Source organism: Apus apus, chromosome 8 (assembly GCF_020740795.1).
Source record: "Apus apus isolate bApuApu2 chromosome 8, bApuApu2.pri.cur, whole genome shotgun sequence".
Lineage (NCBI taxonomy): Eukaryota > Metazoa > Chordata > Aves > Apodiformes > Apodidae > Apus > Apus apus.
The window spans coordinates 8,689,500-8,711,567 of record NC_067289.1 but is presented as its reverse complement, the minus strand read 5'-3'; the positions used below and the strand labels follow the sequence as shown (position 1 = coordinate 8,711,567).

The 22,068-nt window shown below is 38.2% G+C and overlaps 1 protein-coding gene across 2 annotated transcripts in view; it reads right to left on the bottom strand.

Moving 5' to 3' along the window:
- Nucleotides 1-22,068, bottom strand: part of ACSL3 (acyl-CoA synthetase long chain family member 3) — a 49,938-nt gene that overhangs the window by 16,631 nt on the left and 11,239 nt on the right. For both annotated transcript variants that reach the window (XR_007890186.1, XM_051626368.1), the window contains exons 2-6: nt 14,258-14,679; nt 8,261-8,438; nt 2,729-2,838; nt 1,317-1,455; nt 274-424 (exon numbers count right to left, since the gene is read on the bottom strand). Coding sequence is in view for 1 of the 2 variants with exons in the window: in XM_051626368.1 (XP_051482328.1) it covers nt 274-424; nt 1,317-1,455; nt 2,729-2,838; nt 8,261-8,438; nt 14,258-14,608 (929 nt within the window). In the remaining variant the exon portion in view is untranslated. The remainder of the gene's footprint in view (nt 1-273; nt 425-1,316; nt 1,456-2,728; nt 2,839-8,260; nt 8,439-14,257; nt 14,680-22,068) is intronic.

Here is a 22,068-nt window from a genome sequence, read left to right as displayed (position 1 = left end):
GGAAATACTGCTTAGGGAAGCTTTCAAGCACCCTAGTGCAAGGTGGCCTCACAAACTTTTGTGTACTGGTCTTGTCCACATACAGAAGATGAGAGAACAAACAGCACATGAAGTTATGTCATTTAATGCAGTACTGGAAGATGCTCAAGCATCAGCACACAGTACAATACGTCCCAGATAGGCAATACAAACCAGTATTTTACACAGCAATTAATCCAAAATCATATGCAACTACATGACTTATTTACTGGTAAATAAACCATTGATGCGTACCCCAGATCTGGAATCCTCTCAGCCATTCCAGTTATCCCAGCGATTATATTGCAATGGGAGATCATAACTCCTTTGGGAACCCCTGTGGATCCACTTGTGTACATGATCACTGCAATATCCGAGGGCACAGGCCTGGCCTGCTGTTTGTTTCCTGTAATTTGTGTTAAAAAAGAGAATGCATAATGTGTGGAGAGCCCATTAGACTGAGAGAGCTGATACACAGTTTCACTAGTACTTAAAACTGGTATATCAAAAAAGGAAAATAATATTTTAAAGAAACGGAGAGGTTATGGCGTCGGGAGCAAACCTGTCATTCCCCTGAACATCAACAGCAGATGGATTAACTACCCACCCTACTCTTAAAACAAAATTCAAACCAAAATTCCTGTGCCTTCAGCGTTTAAAAATATTCTGAAAACACAAAGAACCAAAAAGCAACTACAGAACATAATGAAATCTTAAGATATAAGGTTTAGCAGCTCTTCAGAGCCAAGAATAAAACATCATAGTTTAAACACCTCCAGAAATTCTGAATTCAAATTTTAAAAATGTTACGTAGACTGGAAATAAATTTAAATAAATTTACATAGCAGAATGATACTTCCAGAAATGAAATACAAGTGACCAAGTTCTGTCAGATTTCAAAGGCTATTTTACATATTATTTGTGAATTTAACAAAACTTAACGGTAGCTCCAAATAACCTAGTTTAAATATGTCTGATCCTAAGAATGCTTCCCAAGTTCCTATCCTGGCCTAAATGCTTATCCTGAAAATTATTCTTCAACGCTTGTTGAGGAGAAGACAGTTTTCATTAAAATAATTTTACTCTATTCTGTTGAAAAACACAACGAAAAACACACACTGTAAATTCAACCATAACCAAACCAAAGAACCCACAGATTTTATTTCAAGAAAAAGCAGATGATAAATGTTTAATCGCTGCATTATTTTTTTGAGATCTGCCATTTCCCAAGTTTAACTGAAAGGGTCAAAGTAGGACAACAAAAGACATGACCCAAACAAAAAGAAGAGATAACCTACCAATTTCTGCCTTGGCCCCCATAGCTTGCACAGAAGCCATAGTGTGAACAATGACACCCTTGGGAAACTCCGACCACGTTGTTGGTTTCCCATCCACTGTAATAATATGTCTTAGCAGTGGAACTTGAGAAATAATTTCCTGTGGAAATGAACATGTGTTCAGAAATCAAACATGAGGTTTGTGTCAACAAGAAGGCAAAAAACCATATATATCTACTGTATACATTAAATAAGCACTGACATAAAATATCAGAGATTTTGAATTATCAGAGGATAAACTTGTCTAGCTCAAAAAACTGCAGAACTTGAAACTTTCCACATTTTGATTCACAGAGCTAATTGAACTTTCCACTTACAAGTCCAAAAACTTTTCCAGCCATTTACTGATCTGGGTCTTATTTCAAGAAAAGCCCACAAATAAGACTGCAGTTTTGTAGAGACAATTGACTTTCCACTCTCATAGAACACTGAGAAGAAAAAGTGACAATAGAGCTCACAATTCTTATGTTGCTCCTTCATTACTATGCTACTTAAAATAAGCAACAGCTAGCAAAAATACAAAAAAAAAAATCATTATTAAGCACTAGCTAAGCATTCCAAACAAAATGTGAGTTTTGAAATTATTATTAGTGTTTTAGTGGAAGAAGAGATGATTATCATCTCTGGCAGAAGAAATCCATTCTCTTACTGCAAGCCGAAATAAACGTGTATTGTATATACACTGTCATTCTAGTAACTAAAAAAATAAGGTCTGGGAAATTCTCATTTACAATTCAGCAATAACACACAGTTTTTAGTTAAAATAACTCCCTTATGTGAAAGATCTAGATCCCCCAAAACACATAGTGATGAAACTCATGCAGCTCAGTTGTTCCACTTGTGTATTCGATCCAGGTCAGTAAGTCAAAAAAGTTTTTGGACTGTTCTCAGTGTTTACTAAGCACTCCCCCACACTGGAAAACAGCTCCAACTCTTCAAACACCCATCTTTAGATTCAAGAGCCATTCTCTGCAGGGAAAACATCCAACAATAAACCAGGAGGTTGATCACATTTAGCAATTCATATACAGTTCATACATTTTTCTGTTCTTCCCATTTGCCTAAACTTACAGGCACTAAATCCATCCAGAAACCAGAGCAGTTCTTGCAAGGGTGTTCCAGGCAGCACTGCAGCTTTTCAATAGCGCAAACTGCTCACTCTGTTCTCAACAAGTCACCAAGGAGCATAAATCCCACTGAAGGCTAACTATGTTTTTTTCTGTACATGAAGACAGATACGTAAATCTTACTCTAAAAGAAGTATCTGTCCTATAGAAAGGCAATAAATCATTGCTCTGTACAATGGAACCAGGCCTTTTAAAAACAATGAACAGGTACACTGGAAAGAGAGAGACAAAGAACAGTTTTCTGACCTTCAATTTTGTTTGCATCAATTCTTTACTAGTAATGATGGTGGTCACCTCTGTTTCATTCAGCCCATGTACTATGGCTGGGCCTCCCAGAGTAGCATAGAGAGTAACAACTGGAACAGACAATGGGGGGGAAAATGGTGAAACTCTTTCAGACTTTCAAGCATAGCTTACAGGAAAGGGATAAGATAGACCTATTCTAAAGTAGGCAAAACAGTAAAAATATTTGTCAACTAACATCAAAATAGTATTATTTCATGCTTTAAAAAATACATATTACATGGATTTAAATACAGCGTAATTTTCAGTTACTGCCAGAAAGAACAAAGGACAACCACTGTCTATGTGACTGCTTACTATTTTTCAACCATTTTTATGTCATTGTCTTCTACATCTACTCTTCTGTCTTCGTGGCTTTTACAATTTTAAAAGTAGGCATCTTTTCTCAGCTTAAGACACTGTTTAATAGCCCTCTAGTACACAGGAAAGAAACAGCTTTAATTTATGTGATTCTCTTTTCAGAACTCACATGCTCTGTTACTAGCCTTTTACAATTGACTGCTAATAGGAAATTATTACAACACTGCAACATATAATGAGATTAAGTCTCACACTCAGTAATAAATTTGTGACTATCATATTCTCCCATTTATTTAAAACAACATAATAAAGGTTTAATAATCACAATCATTAGACAATTAACTGACATGAGAATATAGAACAGAAAGGAAATTAAATATTTAGGCATCTATTAGAAACACCAATTCCTGTATTTAAGGACAGCTCATTAGCAAGAGTGTTAAACAATTACTTCGTATTAACAATTTTGAAATCATATTTAATTTGCTGCCATTTTTATGGGAACTGTATGAGAAAAAAACAGGACGAGTGGTAGAGAGGCATTGCTCTCAAAAAATAATTCCCTATTTTCCAAGCAGAATGCTAAGTAAGGGCATCTCTAAAAAGTTGTAAGGTCAGTTAACACAATCATTAATAACTGTAACATCAGTGCTGGAAGTTTTGTTCACATCAGGTACCTGAATTTCTTTTCTATTTTAGGGTGGATTTAATTGAGTATTTTGAAAACAATTATTAAAACAAGACACCCCACTGTATGTTATGGCTGTCACTACATTATGTTCACTGCAGAAAAAAAAAAATCAAACTGTTACATTCTAAAAATCCAGGGAGTTACTAACCCAATGCAGCATAGTAAGGAAGAACTCAAAAGCATTTTTCTTACACAGAAAAGTAAATAGTTGACCTCTACTTATTTTTTCCTTGTTAAAACAGTCCATCATAGTTCAGAACTGTTGCAGGGCAAACACACATGCACTGTGTTTTCTTTAATTTGGTGGGAGCAAAGTCCAGAAGAGTGCCTCTACTAGTTCCCACGAGCTCTCTCTACTTACTGCAGTGACCCCTGTTCTATAAACATCTAGCAGAAATGCAGATTCCCCAGGCCAAGAAGCACAACCAAGACAACGCACCGCCTGGAAAGAAAAGCACAATCCCTGAAATCTCTACATTCATATAGTTAATTACTCATCTACAAATAAGTACCTCGAGGACAACTTAGAGCTGTGTGACAGAGCCAGCAAGCTACACCATTTAGATGATGGTGTACTGATGTCATGGAGACCAAAAAAATTATTTGTGAAATTCTCACCTCTCCACATTGGCACCTAAAACTTTTTCAGGCAAATCTGAAAGTTTAGGTAAGTTTTTCTCTCCTTTTCCTCTTGAAGACATACTGAAGGGATTAACTTTCGTGTTCATCTTTACACGATACAGTACAAGTGAACCCTTGATACTGGACTTCTGCTAGGAACACTGCTCTAAAGTCTGATAAAAAAGCTCAACACCACTAAATCTGCCAGCTGACAGACAAGAACAAAGCCTTGCCCTAAAGAAGCAAACAGAACTTTTGCCTTTTACTTCAATAAAGCTAAAATGTTAAATTCAATATTTCAGCACCCAAACTACATCAAAAAAGCCAAGCATACCTCTAAAGGCTTCAGACAAATCAATTCTGACACAACCACTTCTACTCAAGCTTCAGAAGGCAGGATTTAAAAATGAAACATAACCTTTTCTATTGATTTCATTAGCTGGTTGTACACTCAAGTGTTTTATTTGCCCACACTGGTGAAGAGCTCTTCACACAGGTGAAGAGGAGATACTTTGGAAGAAAATCTGTTTTCATGTTAGTACTTCTTTTTTCCACTGTTGAAATAGCAATCCGACTCAACCTCCAGCAAATACAAGACTTAGCTTCAAACAGTGTAAAACTTATAATAAAGCAGGTATTTCTAATCATAAACCCACTTGTTTGTGCAAGTAATCCATAACGTAAGAATTACTTCCCTCATTTCCAAACTGTAGACAAAAGGCATTCTCTCCAACACTAAGCATAAAGCAGATGAACCTGCTCTCTTGGCAACGGTTCTGATATGGACCATCAGATTTAATACATTTCAGAGACAACATCACAACACTCCCACAGCAATCAGCTGCTGTGAAACACGGAAACTGAGAACGCTTATAGGTCATTCAGCAGTATCTTGCCACATTACTTCATCACCATCTGAATGTTAAAATCCATCCAGCAAACTGACTCTTTGAATGCTGCACGATGATGTCATCTCTGCCAAGACACAAGTCAGCCAAGTTCACAGAAGATGACATACAGCCTAGATGCTAAATGCCATGTCAGACAGTGTGCCGGAGCACGTCTCAATAACAGAACTTCAAACATTAATCCAACAAAACCAAAAACACAGGCATACCATTCTACACACGACATTCATCCACTATCTCAGATTTCTTCCCCCCCCCCTCAAATTACGAAATCTTACTAGGAATTGTGAGTGCATTTCACTTCCAAAGGAAAAATAATTGACACAAGCCTTTACACTGAAGTCCCAGGATAGCCACTAGGAATCTAACCAATCCTAAAACTGATGAAAGGGAACTGATCTGGTGTATGATGAGACATAGAATCATAGAATCTATGTAGTTTAAAAGCAACACAAGCATCTTGTCTGAGAACAGTCTGTGCAGATCTCTGCTCTGGCAGGCAAGTTAGCAGCAACCTCTCACTGAAGAAAGGATCAATCAAATTTTCCTGTGTTTCAACTTGTGTCTGTTGCCTCCAGTCTTAACAAAACACACCTTTGAGCAGAGTCTGGCTTTGTCCTCTCTGTGCACTCCCATTAGATAGGTTTAGACAGCAACAAGATCTCAACTCACTCTTCTTCATGCTGAACAGACCCCACTCTATCAGCCTCTTCTCGTATGTCATGTTCTACAACCTCTCCAGCATCTTGGCAGCCCTCTGCTGGACTCACTCCAGTGTATTAAAGTCTTTTTTTCTACTGGGAAGCCCAAAACTGGACACAGTACTCTAAATGTGGTTCCACTACCATTCAACTAGAGGAGAAGGACCCTACACTTCTGTTACTACCCCCTAGGATGCTGTTGTCTTCACTGCAAGAAGGCACTGCATCATTATCCACCAGAACCCCCAGGTCCTTTTCTGCAAAGCTGCTCTCTGTCCAGTTGTGCCTCAGCCCATAACATTGCATGAGGTTATTCCAGCACACAGACAGGAATCTGTAATTGCCTTTTCTGAACTCCATGAGGTTCCTGACAGCCCACTTTTCCAGCTGACAGGCCCCTCTGAACATCAGCTCTGCCCTTCACTGTACTGCCTGCTCCCACCAACATGCTATGGGCTGTGACCTGATACGTCTATACTGTCTCATCATCCAGATCTTCAATAACGACATTAAACAGTACTGGATTCAGTATCACTCCCCAGGGGCTGTCAGATAACTTTGTCCTGCTGATCACAATCATGTTTAGAGCAGAGAGTAACCATTTTAGATACAATTTTGTTAGGCTTGCTTCCAAAATCGAAAAAATCTAATTATGTGTATCTTTAGTGTAGCTAGGTAATAAATCAGGAATTTCTGCACATCCAGCTTTTACAGCCCATCTCTTAAAGGTGGCAAACCTGAGACCAAAGCCTGTGAGAAATAACAGCTTCTAGAGTGCCCTGTGGGAAAATGAGAAATGTCCCCCCTGAGAACATCACAGACCCAAGGGCCTGCAGTTAGGTGAATGACTTGTTAAGGAGTGATGATGAAGACGACATTTGAAAACAATTGCTATACCAAGCTGAGATCAGCACTCAGGAAGTTTCTCAGCAAGAAAAACAAGCCTAGAGCTCCTACACGTACCCTTGTGCCTAGGTTCAGTCTGGGCTAGGGCACAGAGCAGCCTTCCACTGTGGCAGAGATGTACCTCAAACACAGTTGTGGCCCTCTCCAGAACCCGAGTGAAAGAAGAATAGACTTAGGTTTGCATTTCTCTGTGCCTGTGCTGCGAAGTGAAGCTGTGTAAGGACACCTCTGTCCTATTCTGCCACTCCTCAAGGGCACTTCCAACTGCTCAGTGAATACATCCTGCCAAGAAAGCACCTTCTCCTTCTCGAGCAGGCTCAGCTCTGCCCCAACACAGTCGGTGGTCTCCACAATAAAATAGCAGAAGAGTAAGGGATAAGGAGCTAGACAGCACAGGACCAAGACTGCCGTGGCACAGATGAGCTCCAAAGACACTTTTCCTAGAGTCACTCCATGAGAAAATGAAGAGAATCATCCACGTCAGAGAACCAAGCCTCAGTCCACTGCCAGGGTTAAGAATCCAGTTGGTGTATGATTAAAAGAGATCCTAAAAAGGACAGTGAGATGGACTTTGAATAGCTCACCAAAACTAAACACAGTCTTAAGGTTTCTGAAGTAACACCAAGGACTCAAGCTTGACCTTGAGCAGTCTCAAATCAGCATTCAGATTAAATCAGGATGTACTAAATTACATGCAACAGACTATGAGACAGTCAAGAGGCAAAGGGAAGAAAGAAAAACACAAAAGTCTAAAAAAATTATCAGTCTCAACCTAAGGTTTGAGTCAAAGAATGACTTACAGTTTCGAAAAGGAGTTACTAAGCAAACCTTTAGTTCAAAAGAGCTGTCCAAAGTAAGTTCAGGACTTAGTCATTCCTTTTCAGTTTTTAGAAATAATAATACAATAAACTCTAACCAACATCACAATTAAGGAGTTGACCAAATATTCAGTTAAAACAAAAATTACAGGCACAGAAGAACCTTTGAGGTCAACTTCTGAAACTGAGTCAATGAATTAATGTGTGGTTTTTGTTTGTTTGTTTTTAGTAACTTGGGAATCTGCACTGATTTGAGATTAAAAGAAATAAACCTCTCTCAAATTCATTGAACAAGATACACTTACTGAAAACTTACTCCACCTGCAGATACACATTTCTCCTTTCAGTAAGGCACAACACGACAAAGTGCACAGTCCCAACCTTATGTAGTATTTTTCACTTGTAGTTTTAAACCCTCTGTATAAACTTTAAGAAGTTTTCTTAGTGTTTAAAGTGAAGAAAGAGGTTTGTTTTCAAATTGTGTTGTAAGATCAAAAGACATGAATACTGGAGGAAAGATGCACACTTACGCTGGTAGTTGCACATAAAGCAGGCCTGGGCTGCAATCATCCACTCCGCTCTTGTCTCACAGAAGATGGCAATGTTAGTCTTTGGTTGTTGACCCAGTACTGCTAAGCCATTTCCAAAATTAACAGCTTTAATATATACCTCTTCATAGGAAAGCCAGGTGTACTTGCCAAGGATGACCTAATAAGAAAAATAAATTCAATTTAGAAAATGAAAATCCTTAACATGTCCTAGTGCATCTTTATCCACATGAAGAAACCATAGATGTTTGAAGTTGCTTAAATTCTACAAGCAGTTTATTCAAGATCACGAGTAATATTCTTGCCAAAAACTGCAGGGATTGTGGAAGTTCCAACACAAATACTGCAGTATCTCCACACAAGTTAGCACCTGTTTCTGTTTTCACATTAGGAAGTATATCATTTCCCACCACATTTCGTAGTTTGAAAGGCCAAGGTTAACTGACCCAAGTGCCTTTAGATTTCTTACAAAGGTTTGTTATATTTTTAATAAAGGATAACAAGCACTAGTGAATACAATCCATACTCTATGTTTACTTTCTTGGATATTTGGGCTACGATTCAGCTACACAAAAGTGATACTTAGGTGTTTGTTTTTAGAAAAAACACACACACACAAAAAAACCCAAACCAAACAAAAAACTCAGGGAAACTGGAATCCAGAACACAGTGTATCAGTGGGACCTCAGGAAATTGTGAAATCCCTCTGCCTTTGTTCGGAAACAAATGCCAGGGGGAAGAGAAGTAATCTTTTCGCCTTTTTTTCCTGCTAAAAACAAGTGGGGCAGACTGGAAATTACTGGCAAATCTCATTACTGAAAAGTCATGTGGAAAGAGTTAAGCAATTTCACAATTCTTCTATATGGGAAAGCTGGGGCACAGTAAAATTGGATCTGAATTTACAGTTCACTACCTGTCTTAGATTTCTAGGTGTGCACCTACACTTCACAGAACTATTTTCTTACAGAGCAATAGATTTCTTTGATGACATCCTAGAAATTTTCATGTACAGATATAGTACAAAGATGATTTTTTGCACTGAAAAATCATACTTAAATTATTATACCTTACCTGTCTAGTTATACAAGCACCATAACAATTTTTCTACTTAGTCAAGTATTACAGACCTTAGTAAGAAATGCAAGCAATTAAAAAAAAAGTAAACCACTAGAAAAACAATCCACTCCCTCCTTCCTCCATTCTGTTTTCCAGATTTCATTTACCAACTTTAACTAAATTTCAAGCTTGTGGGGTATAAGGACTAAGAACTTTTTGGCATGTAGCTACATTTCTAATGAGACTTTCCACATCCACTTCCTTGATTGAATCAATTTGAAAATCTCTCTCAAAGTCTAACAGGAAAATAAAATCTAGTAATTTTACTTTATTAAAACACTTTTTCAAACTGCTGAAGTTTACTTTTGGCTAACTGAGTTGCACCTACTACAGCCTTGCTGCATATTGCTGATGAACCTACCCGTTCAGCAGGACAAACCTTTCTTAACTCAGAACAGAAGTACATGCAGCTACTTGGAAATTCCACAGACATTTTATGGGAAAACACAATTTAACAAAACTGAAACCCAGTACTTTCCATCAATAACAGTATTTAACAATTTCACCAGAAAATAAACTTTTCTCACACAAATATTTGCTCAGGTTTTCCTGTTGCATTTACAGAAACTCAGCTTCATTTGGAAATATGCGATTTAGGAGGCAGAAAACTTTCTGGAGAAGGAGCCCATTGAATTTCTCTGCTGTAAGGGGTGAGAGGATCACAGCAGAAGAGCTGCCTGCCCACACACACACACACAGGACCTGCACTCAGACCTAAGGCCCCCCAGGGAGAAGGACCTGTGAGTTCCTTCCTGTTTTGACACACCAAGATGCCCCTGGTGTGGCAAACTTCCACTGCTTCCAAAGAAAACACTGCACCTCTTCCTGTCCACCCAGATTTCAGTAACTTGGAATTTTAATAGCAATTTGGGACATTCTTCCCCCAAACAGTTTTTTTGGCAGTCTTGGAAATTCTTGATGAGCACATTAGCTGAAAACAATTTATAGAAGTTAATCAGGCAACACCTTTTCCACCATCATACTCTACCTACCACATGTCCTCAGGGTTGCTGCTCTCAAATAAACAGGCCAAGAAATACAAGCAGATTCTTGTTACTGTTTCTGGTAAGTTTGCCAATCCATAAATGAACAGGGTTTGGTAAATAACATCATTCACTACATAACTCACTAAAGCTAAAGTAATAAAGTATTAGAGGATCAAAATTTCATCTTTCTGAATAGCATGTGATTTTTTTTCTTCATTTTTATGCTCTTAAATAATTTATCTTCACATCTTAGAGAAGATGGATATAAAGTGCTTGAAGAAGGCCTTAGTGGTGCTTTCCTTTCTTAAGAGGTTAGAAAAACCACAGCAAGGAAGTATAGCACTGTTATAGTTATTTTTCTATATACTGAAACGTATCTCTGAAGGAACACTGACGTGAACACAGATGAGAAGACGTTCTTCAATGCAGCTATTTTGAGTTTTACTTTCCAACTGCCTTCAATATATTTAACATCCCCATACCCAGTGTTTCTCCTCTATTCCCTCCCTACGACACATTAACGCACTGCCTCTGTGTCCCATTGTTCTGCACTTCCCTATCTGCTTCTTTTGCGGAACACATGGCAAGTTACAGTTTCTCTCATCTCCCTTTATGTTTCAGGATGTCTCCAAACACATCTCCCCTCTTGGCCTTTCCCTCAGTAGCTTTCACTGCTGTTTTCCATTGTTCATTTTCTACTCTAAATCACTGTTAAAGACTGATGTAAAGTGCCATCCTATTTTGAATTTAATTTTACAACTTTCAGCACTTATTTCTGCTAGATAACTTATTTAAACATGTAAGGAAAGTAGTCCAAGAGTTTGCAAGGGAAGGGCCCAAGAAATCAAGATGATTGAGAAATTATTAAACAGACAGAAAAAACCAAATACTGCGTCAGAAAGTACAGCACCTCTGAATGTTTACTTCAAAATACTACATTAAATGGAAAAATACTGCCCTCTAGTGCACCAGCTTTTAAACATACTTAAACTGCAAGTCAGTTATTTAGAGGATTGAATATTAAAATATTAGTACTCTTAATATTTGGAAATTCAGCAGAGTATAGAGGCTAAATACATGCTACATGGTGAACATTTCTTTATTCTGGATTTTAGGGCAACCACATTTAAATTTTTAGTGCGAAGGTGCTCTCAAAAAATGCTGCAGGCACATGTAGAGTCGTTGAACTACCTGACCTCAGTTGCCTTTCAAGGTCTTCCTAAAAGTAGCTTGTAAGACTGAAGAACCTTGACTACAATTTAGAAAACAGTGAACACAAATGAAATACATTTCTGTGTAGAAAGTATATTAAAAATAATACTAAGGAGATTATTTGAAATGTTCATTTTTGACCTTTTTTACATGAAAAGAGTAATTGCAGCTGAATGCTGCTGTGAACCACCACAGTACAGTAAGTAAAAATGTTACTTACTCCATGTTTTTCAACATCATAAACTACTCTTACTGCTCAATGACTTGGCATGGTAAGAACCTTCTTGCAACTTCACAGTAAATTTCAGTATCAGCTACAAGACCAGCCAACCCCCAAACCAACCAACCCCCCAGAATAACCCAAAAGAACGCATTATTAAAGGACACTACAGAAGGAAACAGAAAAGCTAACTACATGTGAAATATCAAATGCAACAAAGTAAGCAGAAGCAAGTATGTGTATTTTATTAACATCCATGGATTTCTGCTACTTTGGCAACCACACAAGAATAACTCTATCTTTTGAACAATGTAATATAAAAATTCAAGGAACTACGTATTATCTGGGATATCATCACTCTCTGAATAAAGTAAAGTAGTATCTGACCTCAAATATCAAGCTTTAAACAGTATTAGTTAAAGTGTGAGCACACATTACTCCTAAGAATCAGCAGCTTAGTATGTTCCTTTGCTATATATTTACCCCATTAATGAATCATTAATTACGCTAATTGCAATTAGGCCTATTGCAATTTGCAAAGAGACATCTTCTAACAGGTACTGCAATTAAGCACACACAGACCCATGAGCTACACATCCAGATCTGCCTCTGATTTGCATATGACCTGAGAAACATCCGTCAATCATTCCAACACTGTGTTCAATTTCAGAAAGCAAAAAAAATAATTAACAGGCTTGGCAATCTATGAGGTATAGAAATTGCATGCATTATATCTAAGAATTAAAATCATTATGCACCTTTCAAAAAACTGCATCAAATAAATCTCAGCAAGTTGCCTTTACTAAAGGGAACCAGGCAATATAAGGATTCATGTTATGAAAGACAAAATAAAAAAAGGAAAAGAAATGTGACATTTAGAATCAACACGTGTCTCATGAAAGTCCCTGATTTTCCTCACTTGCTAACACATGTTACAAGGTATTAGGAAACACTGTATTCCTTCATTGGAAAAACTTCTAAGTAGACTTAGGTGATAATGCCCTAACTTGGAACAAAATGCCAGGAGGGCAAGTATGGCAACCAACCATAATGAACTGTTGTGACAAGCTTAGACAAAATTACCTAACTTAAGCAATTTCTAAGTCCAAATACTTGGACGCAAGTAACTTAAGTAGGTCAACATCAACATTCTTTAGCTTTCCAATATTGAGAACACTTTGCTTGCATAATGGAAAAGGCTAAAACTCTTAAGTTCTTAAGCCTTACATTACTAATTACATTTAAAAAAACATACCACAGAACACGGGCAGCCAAAATTCTGATTTGTTCTAAGAACCCTACTTTGTACAATGTGAACTTTCTGTTCTTTTATAGGGCAATGAGGCAACAAAATGTGCATCAAGAAAGATTCTATGTACCCATTTCTCCCAGCTTTTCCTTCAGACTGAAAAGTTTAACCCCACATCTGAGAGTTAAGTTTCACTAAAAATTAAAGCTTCTGTAAAGACAAAAAGAACTGAACTTTGCCACTTATTGGATATTAACAAAATTCTACTTTAAAGGTGATAACTTCTCTATCAGAATTTAAACTAGTAGTACTTATGGAATTCTTTTTTATATTAAGCATTACATTTTTCTTCTGCAGGAAAATTAATCTTAACTAAAAGTTGTCTTTATAGTGTGTAGTTAACAACTTCTGACACAGAAGTGCAGACCTTGAACACATATCCACATACACATGCAGACCCTGTCAATGCTCGCTTCACGGGGTCAAACTGCACTTTTCAATGCCTCTGAACAATGAAGTGCAGCAACTGACAATACAGGCCTGAACTAAAAGACTATAAAAAGGCAAACCCTTGAAACAAGAGTTTTGTATTGAAATGACAGCTCCCACACACCCCATGATTACAGATGAGCAGACAAGTAGTTCACCTTAAAGGAGACTGAAAGGAAAAACGAAACAAAAAGACTCCTTCAATTAAAGTCTGTGCAATTCTTCTCCAAACAAAAATTTTATATAAGCTCTGAATTCACACGGAAAAGCAGTAAATACTTAAGTTACAATTAAGTTTACTGGAAAGGAACATCTGAGTATAGCCATCTACTAATTTTATTATATTTATCTGATTATAGTTCAGAAAACAAAGGCAGACTTTTTTTAAATTCACCTAAAAGGAAAACTTTAAAGCCAGTTACATCATCAGCTAAATATTAAAAAACAATTCCAAAAACATTTGCATCTTTTCTTGGCTGAACCCATAAAGGATACCTACTCAAGAATGCAAAATGGTTTAGATTTGTTTTAAATGCTGACTAATGAAAAGCTGGGAATTGGTAACTTAACTGTTTTCATGATTACTCAATCTAAACAGAGACACTTGCCCCAGCCCACCTGATTTGCTTTACTGGACTGTAAGTGTTGCAAAGGAAAGCAGACACACCTTAAAAAAATTTTTGAGGGCAGACTGCAAAAAGACTTACCTTTTTAAAAACTTTTCCTGATGGCTGGATTTCATCTTCCTCTTTCAGAATTTCACGTGTTCCCAAGAGTTTTTTGTCCTTAAATTTAGTTTTAGCATATTTAAAAACTTTATCGAGTGTATCACACCCAGGATATAAAACTGAAGCCAAGCAATGCAGACTGTTAACAGATCTGTACGCGCTCCCAGGCTTGTTATTCACAGGTTTAGCTTTAACCTGCTTGGCTTTTTCTACAGCCTGCCTTGATCCTGAAAATATGTACCATGGAATGTATGTGACAATGGAGTACACCAAGATTATAAAGTTTATAAACTGTAGAAGAACAGGGTTGATGTCATGCTTCAGCTTCATTTTGGCTGCTTGTGAAGATTACCAGGAAGAGTTCAGAAACATGGATCAATTAGACAGGGATCCGAAAGTACCTAAAAAGAGAAAAGAAAATACTAGTATTTTTATTTTGTACTAATATTTTTATTTCTTTGGACACTACAGAACACAGAACCTAAGGAATTCAGGACCTGGATTTTTAATTAAATGGCATGTGAATGGCATGCATTTGTCTGAAAATCTTAAGTGATCATATAATTTTAAAGATCCTCTCCCACCACATCAGAATACACCTACATGCCTGTATCTTCACGAGGCAATCTTTATGACCTGTGACTGTAAATCATCAATCTCCACACAAGCCCCAAGAAAACATCCAAAGTCCCCACTCTGTACCTGGGAAGCCCAATCACTACGTTTGCTGAAATGCTTTCCAGACATCATACAAGCTGGGACAACTATGTAAGGGAAGAAAGCTGTAACCTTCCTCCATGAAGGCCCTTTATGCAACACAACTTGGCTGGTTCTTTTCCTTCTAGGGACTTTTCCATCAGTCCCATGATTTCAGCCTCAGTACCAGTATGCAATAGGCACACTTGTCACCTAAATATGACAATAACCAATATTTGGTAAATACTGGAAAATAGCTTAGAAATAGCCCCAAAATCCTAGCAACAACACTATGAATGAACATTTTTTTCCAAGGTCGCTAACGATGCCAGGATATTCAACTAGACTTTTTTAAAGCATCATTTATCATATCTAAAGCACACAACAATGCAACTTTCTCATGTATTCTACTGTAGAGGTAAGAAATTATTCCATCTATCTACAACATCAGAACCAAAATCAACAAAATAATTAAAATCACAATGGAAAACAGGGACACTTGTCATAATGACTGAAGACTGATTTCTGCAACGGCTACCAGTTATAAATCAGTGTTTTGCACATAAAAGTAAAATGAACTGTAAGTACACTTAGTTAACTTTTAAAATGTATTGATACAACTGTATTAAAAGCAAGACCATAATTCAAGTTATTAATAATGATGTGTACATAAGACGCAAAATTTGATAATTCTCTCAAATACATTTTCATCCATAAGATACACTGCCAATTACTGTATCATTCTTTGCTGATGTTTTACATTCACTGACTCTTTGAAAACCCTAGTGAAAATAAATTTTAGTTGAAAAGACTGACATTTAAATCATGTAAGATCCTTCACTAGTGATGGAGAGAAACATTGCTTCCTGAGTCTTAGATTGATAGGTCCCTTGGGGAACAGATGAATCAAATATCCTTGATTTGTAGGACGAGATTAATTCCATCTTTCTCTAAATTATACGATTTCTACAATCCCAAGCAAAAATATTTCACATCAACTTCTTCCCTAACAAGCTGCTGTACCCTCATCATTAACCCTGCAGGCAGTTTGAAGGAACCAAGCAACATCAAGGGCTATTCTGCAAAGCACCCAGAGACATGTATTCAAAGAAGCGTAGGAGCTCTTCACAGTAGGGACTTACTGGATCAAGCAGCAGAGGAGTAAAGGGATTTAAAACCTAAAAAGTAAATAAAATCGAAGTGTATATACTTTAATTTTCAGATCAAAGGCAAAAACTAAAGACAAATTAAAAAACCTTACCTAGGCCAAAGGGCAACTTCAGTAATCGTTCAAAGAGACTTAGGTTCTTAGCCTAGCATTGAAGGATACTTAATGGAAATAATGTGCCAGCCAATAAGCTAGAGCAGTCCTGAAAAATTATAATGTTGTTGATAGCAGCACAGAACATGATGTTTTAAAGCTGAATTCAAACAACTGAATTTTACTTTTTTCAAAAAGTCATACACTGTACTATAATTTCATCTATCCCGATTCAGGGACACACTTTTTTTTCTCCTTATCAAGGTGAAGAACTTCTCTGTGCCTACAAAGTATAAACAGAACTTAAGTGAACACTCCTATAAGCAAAATTGAAGGCAACAGATTTAGTACATTTTGGAAAATTTTTCTCCAAAGAAATTCACTGTCTGACAAACAACAGCCTGTACAAAAATATTCTCTCTGGGTTTCATAACCTTCCTTTCTCAGAGAGGCACTGAGCCCTTCTAGAATAGCAGCTTCCCATTTGATTTTACAGTTATCCCAACAGCTTTATTACTACCTCAGAAGGAGAGAGGAACCTTTTCCACCATTTCTAATATAATCATGCCAAGGTCTCATGACAAGCTCTCAGCTTCTGCTTACCTGAAGATTTGCACCAAACCCCCAAACCTGAAAATGTTTGCTTGGAATTGCAAATCATTAACTGTGCTATGCCAAACATTTCATAAAGGCTGCACTCCAAGAAGGGGTCTCAGGAACACTCCGACAGGACAGACTAAGGGGAAATACTGTGAAATGTCACCCTGGTTCAGAGAAGATTTTTCATTCTTATGTCCATCTGTTACCCTGAGTAAACTGCCAATTATTTCAGTTTCTCCTTCAAGAAAGCAAGGCTGTTGCAAGTAATCTATGTAAAGGCTTCACCTCTTCCCTTGTAAACCGTAGAAGGCAAGATGCGTCCTAAATCATTTAACCTGTTTCTTCTAGTTGCTGAAAAGAAAAATTCCAGGTAAGCATCAAAGATAATGTATTCTTGCAGTCTGAAGTGCCTTCATCCAACAGATTTATCATTGCCATTCTCAGAAGAACAAAACTGAATTCAACTGAATGGATCACTAATCACCCAATAAAAACATTTTGATGACAATGTAGAAGCAGAAGTTAACCTTAACTTATGACTGGAGTGCTAGCAGTAAGACAAGTACCTTCTCCTTGTGCTGCAAGCAAAACCAATGCAGCTGAACATGACAGAACATTCTTGGGTTTTGGTTTGGTTTTGTGGTTTGTTTTCTTAATAAAAGGTTATTTAACCTCCAAAAAACCCCATGTTTAATGACATGGTAAAAGCAGAAGATTGTTTCCATTAAGGTACAATGCTTGCACATGCATTTTTCTCTGTAACAACTGCTATTTGGAAATTTTATTGTACAGTATTTTAAAAACTAAAAATGAAAATACATAATTAATAATCAATGTGCAGAACTAATCTGAAGACCAAAAGTTTTACAGAAATTTTCCAGGTTATCTAAAATGTTAAAGACTTGAAAGGGATGCACTGTTTGCTGTTTAATATTCTGCCTTTTAAAGTACCAAACAAACAAAAAACCCCATCTTTTGAAAAACTTCATTAAATACTATACTGGGCCTTTAAAACTTCATTGAAATACAATTTGTAGTCACCTTGTTAATTCTGGAAGTATCTGAGTGCTTTTGACCAGAAAAAGAGGGCAAGTAAACAAAACATTTTGGGGCAGTGAAGGGAAAGCAGACACCTTTACAAAACAGGATTTTTTTTCTTTGGTAACTCCTGCGTAATTACTCAGGGTCTTACAGAACATGCATTCATTCTGGTTCCACATAAGCCTGTTGGGGTTTTTGAGGAACCAGTGTTCAAACCCTAACTAGTGATGCAGGAAAGGTTGGCAGATGAAATCCTGGAGGAAGGAGTTGCTGATTTATGCACCAATACAGCTTACCCACAAACTGTGCAAGCCAATGTTTCTGCACACATGTAAGAGCTGTTCAGTTTATAGGCAATTCTGCTTCTGAAAGCAGTCACCAAAGATGGAAGTATAAGACCACAAGTCAAACATTGCACTCTTTTTAACAGCGATGAGAAGAAGCAACCAGCACACACGCTCATGCATCTGCAGAAGTAAACCAGCAGATTTCAGGACTGATCCTGCTTTATACATAATCAGTGATTTTGCCTGACACACACTACTTACACTAATACTGTTATACCCTCTAGTTTTAGAAGAAAACTTCTGTTAAAAGAGGAAAAAAAAATCCGTAAAGGAATGTGTTTACTAACTGACCTGCTTAGAATAATTACAATGAAAGCATGAATTAACAAGAAAAAGAAACCTTATGCAACTTCTCATCATGGTAGGTACAGGTACAACAGCCGATACAAGATGTTCCTGTCTCAGTTGACTCAACAGAAGCTATCATAGGCAACTGCATGGAGTCTAGAAATGGAAAAGTCCCATAAAATACTGCAAGTACAGAACACATTGCCATTCTTTCACTTGGCCTTTTTATAAAAAAATCTTTCGCTCATCTAACATGGCAATTTATCACTTCAGAGAGCCTAGGCCCAACGACATCGAAGTGAACATAGCAAACAACACACAGCACAACTGAGCTGGCTGGAACAGCATTAAATTCAGCCACCCACACACCGTGGCTTCCTGACAAACTTGTGACTTCCCAGTGTCCTCCAGTGGAACACTGGTTCTACTATTTGGAGTGGAAAAAAATACACTATATTTGTGTATCTATGTATCTTTGTATGTGTACACTGAGAATACATTTCAGCCAGAGTAATAAGTATTCCTGGACGCTTTTTAAAAAGACTACATAAAATAGTAATTATTACATATACTGACTTTGCTCTATTACACATCAAGGTTGTATTATTGCCATTTGTGGAAATAAGGCTCATTTAAACACCTGTGCAGCAATTCACATTCAAAATACGCAGGAAATGTAAACACTTAGTGCCTATTACCTGTCTGCAAACACTATTATTTACACAGCTACTCAGCTCTTAGGCAGATAATCTTTTCTGGAAAACAGTTTCAGTGACCCAGCAATTTGCTGCTTGAGGTAAGTAGCCATGGTACACACACGCCTCAATTCTTGACTTCCATGATCTCACATGTACTACTTGAGCAAAATCGAACTCCAACCCAGAGATTTCAAGATACCCACATGGAAAAAACATCCCAGGCAACAATTTGTAGTCACAGGAGTACATACCAGATTTCTCTTATCAGCAAATCTTGCAAAAAGAAACTGATTTGTTAATATCCACATAACAGATAAAAAGGTCTTTTACAGGGTTAGGCTTCATTAGACAAAATAACTTAGCATCTTCATGTATTGCTTGATAACTCCATAATAAAAACTACTAATTTGAGTGCTCAATACAATATAACAAAGCCCATAATGGATAGGAATTGGCTGGATGGTCACACTCAGAGAAGCAGTCGATGGCTCGGTGTCCAAGTGGAGATCAGTGACAAGTGGGGTTCCTCAAGGGTCAGTACAGGGACTAGTGCTATTTAACATCTTTGTCGGTGACATGGACATTGAGAGCACCCCTGGGAAGTTTGCTGATGACACCAAAGTGTGTGGTGTGGGTGATACACCGGAGAGAAGGGATGCCATCCAGAGGCACCTTGACAGGCTCGAGAGGTGGGCCCATGCCAACCTCATGAAGTTCAAAAAAGCCAAGTGGAAGGTCCTGCATGTGGTTCACAGCAATCCCAAGCACAAATACAGGTTGGGCAGAGAATGGATTGAGAACAGCCCTGAGGAAACGGACTTGAGGGTGTTGGTTGATAAGAAACTCAACATGAACCAGCAATGTGTGCTTGCAGCCCAGAAAACCAACTGTGTCCTGGGCTGCATCGAAAGAAGCTAAGCCAGGTGATTCTACCCCTCTGCTCCACTCTGGTGAGACCCCACCTGGAGTACTGTGTCCAGTTCTGGAGCCCTCAACACAGGAAGGACATGGAGCTGCTGAAGCAAGTCCAGAAGAGGCCATGAAGATCACCAGAGGGCTGGAGCAACTCTCCTATGAAGATGGGCTGAGAGAGTCGGCATAGCAGTACCTTCCTCAACAGCTCTACCTGATCATGCAGGGCTTGTCTGGGTTACAAAAAAGTCTTTGCTATAGAAAGATCAAAGAAAATAGGTACTGCATGGCTGTAATGGTCTGACCTATACTCAGCTAGAGGTTTTCCTAAAACTTTTTGAAGTAGCCAGACCCAGAATGAACTTAATTTCCAAATCATCTCCAGTCCTTGATTTCTCCCTCCAAATCCTGAACAGCCATCTCCTGGACTTTGCCTTATGTGTGAACTGCTATTAGCTTGCACAGAAAGAGGTATAGTAGTGGGAGACCAAAATTACTACTGATGATGGCTTTTCTCTCAAAAGGACACAGATTTTTCTGGACGTGGGGAGAAAAACTCCGTGCACGCACATCTAGGGTAATTTTGAACTACTCTGCTGAGACAGCTGTAGAGCCTTCAGCTGTGACCCACCTGGGTGAATACTCAGCCTTAAGTGCTTCCATTTGCACTGCTGGGGATCACAAACTCATGCAGACAATTGGAGCCACCTAAAGCACTTCCACTCCTGCTTATACAACTCACTCCTGGTAAGCCTCAGCATAAGTAAATCCACACCTGAACTCCTGTCATGACAGCAATTCATGCACTTCTGTGCACAAGTGTCTTTCTGAAAAGTACACAAGCACACACATAGACCCTTAGAAAAGGCACATCATTATTTGGGACAAACCAGTTTCCAAAGTAAGGATTTAACAGATCGATGGGGCAGCCAAGGTTGCTCCTGAAGTGCATGGCCTGAGGGTATGGTTTCAGTTAGGCTCAAGCAGATTTAACGCTGAGCTGCTAATAAAAACAAGACTGTTCATCTCCAAAACATAATCCAGCTCTTTCCCTCCATTGTACCAACACACAAGTGCCTGTGTAGCTAGGAATGAGTCAGATTAGCTTGTTGATCCAGTTTAAACCTTCTCTTTCTTAGGGCAGAAGGGTGGATTTCCCTTTGTATCAACTTTGGTACTTACTTAAACCTAGGGTGAGTCATTGCCTGCACCTAAATCAACAGAAAATTAGCACTACAAAAGAAGTTATTCTTTTGCTATCTCCAACGGGGTAACCATGGATAATCATGAATGCCACCACAGAGAGGGAACACACAGCTGGAGGAGCGGGGGAAGGAGCCTGTCAGTCCACTTGTCTGTAGGCAAACCAAGATCAGCACTGACACAAGTGAAACACCCCGTGACTTGGTCGTCACCGGTACCCTGGGATCAGAAGGACTGTGCTCTGGAGGATTAACCTTCTGCTCTCACTACTAAGGATCTCACTACTTTTTTTGGAGCTCACCCTTGGTGGTTTCAAGTGCCGCAGCCTAAATAACTTTAAATTTTGGATGTAGGCTTTTAAACACTCCCGTGAATACAAAGGAGTTTTAGTTGTCCTTCGCATCCCAATGAGACACTTGGAAAATGACACTTGTACCTCCTTAGCAGGGAGCCAGAAGGCACGTCATTTGGATATATACTTATGTACTTGTTAGACACCCAGATATTATTATGGCAGGAATTACATGAACCAAAGAGGTCTTTTACCCTAAGGAGCAACTTTCTACTATATTAACGACATTTTGAGACAAAGGATAGTTTAATTACCCAGGAAAGTCTGCAAAACATTAACTTTTCCTCTTAATAGGCCCATTTATATCAAGTGCGAAAAAAACAAACAACACACCTAGTGGTAGCACAGAACTAAATTAGACAGAAGCATCTGACATTTCCTGGGGATCTTAA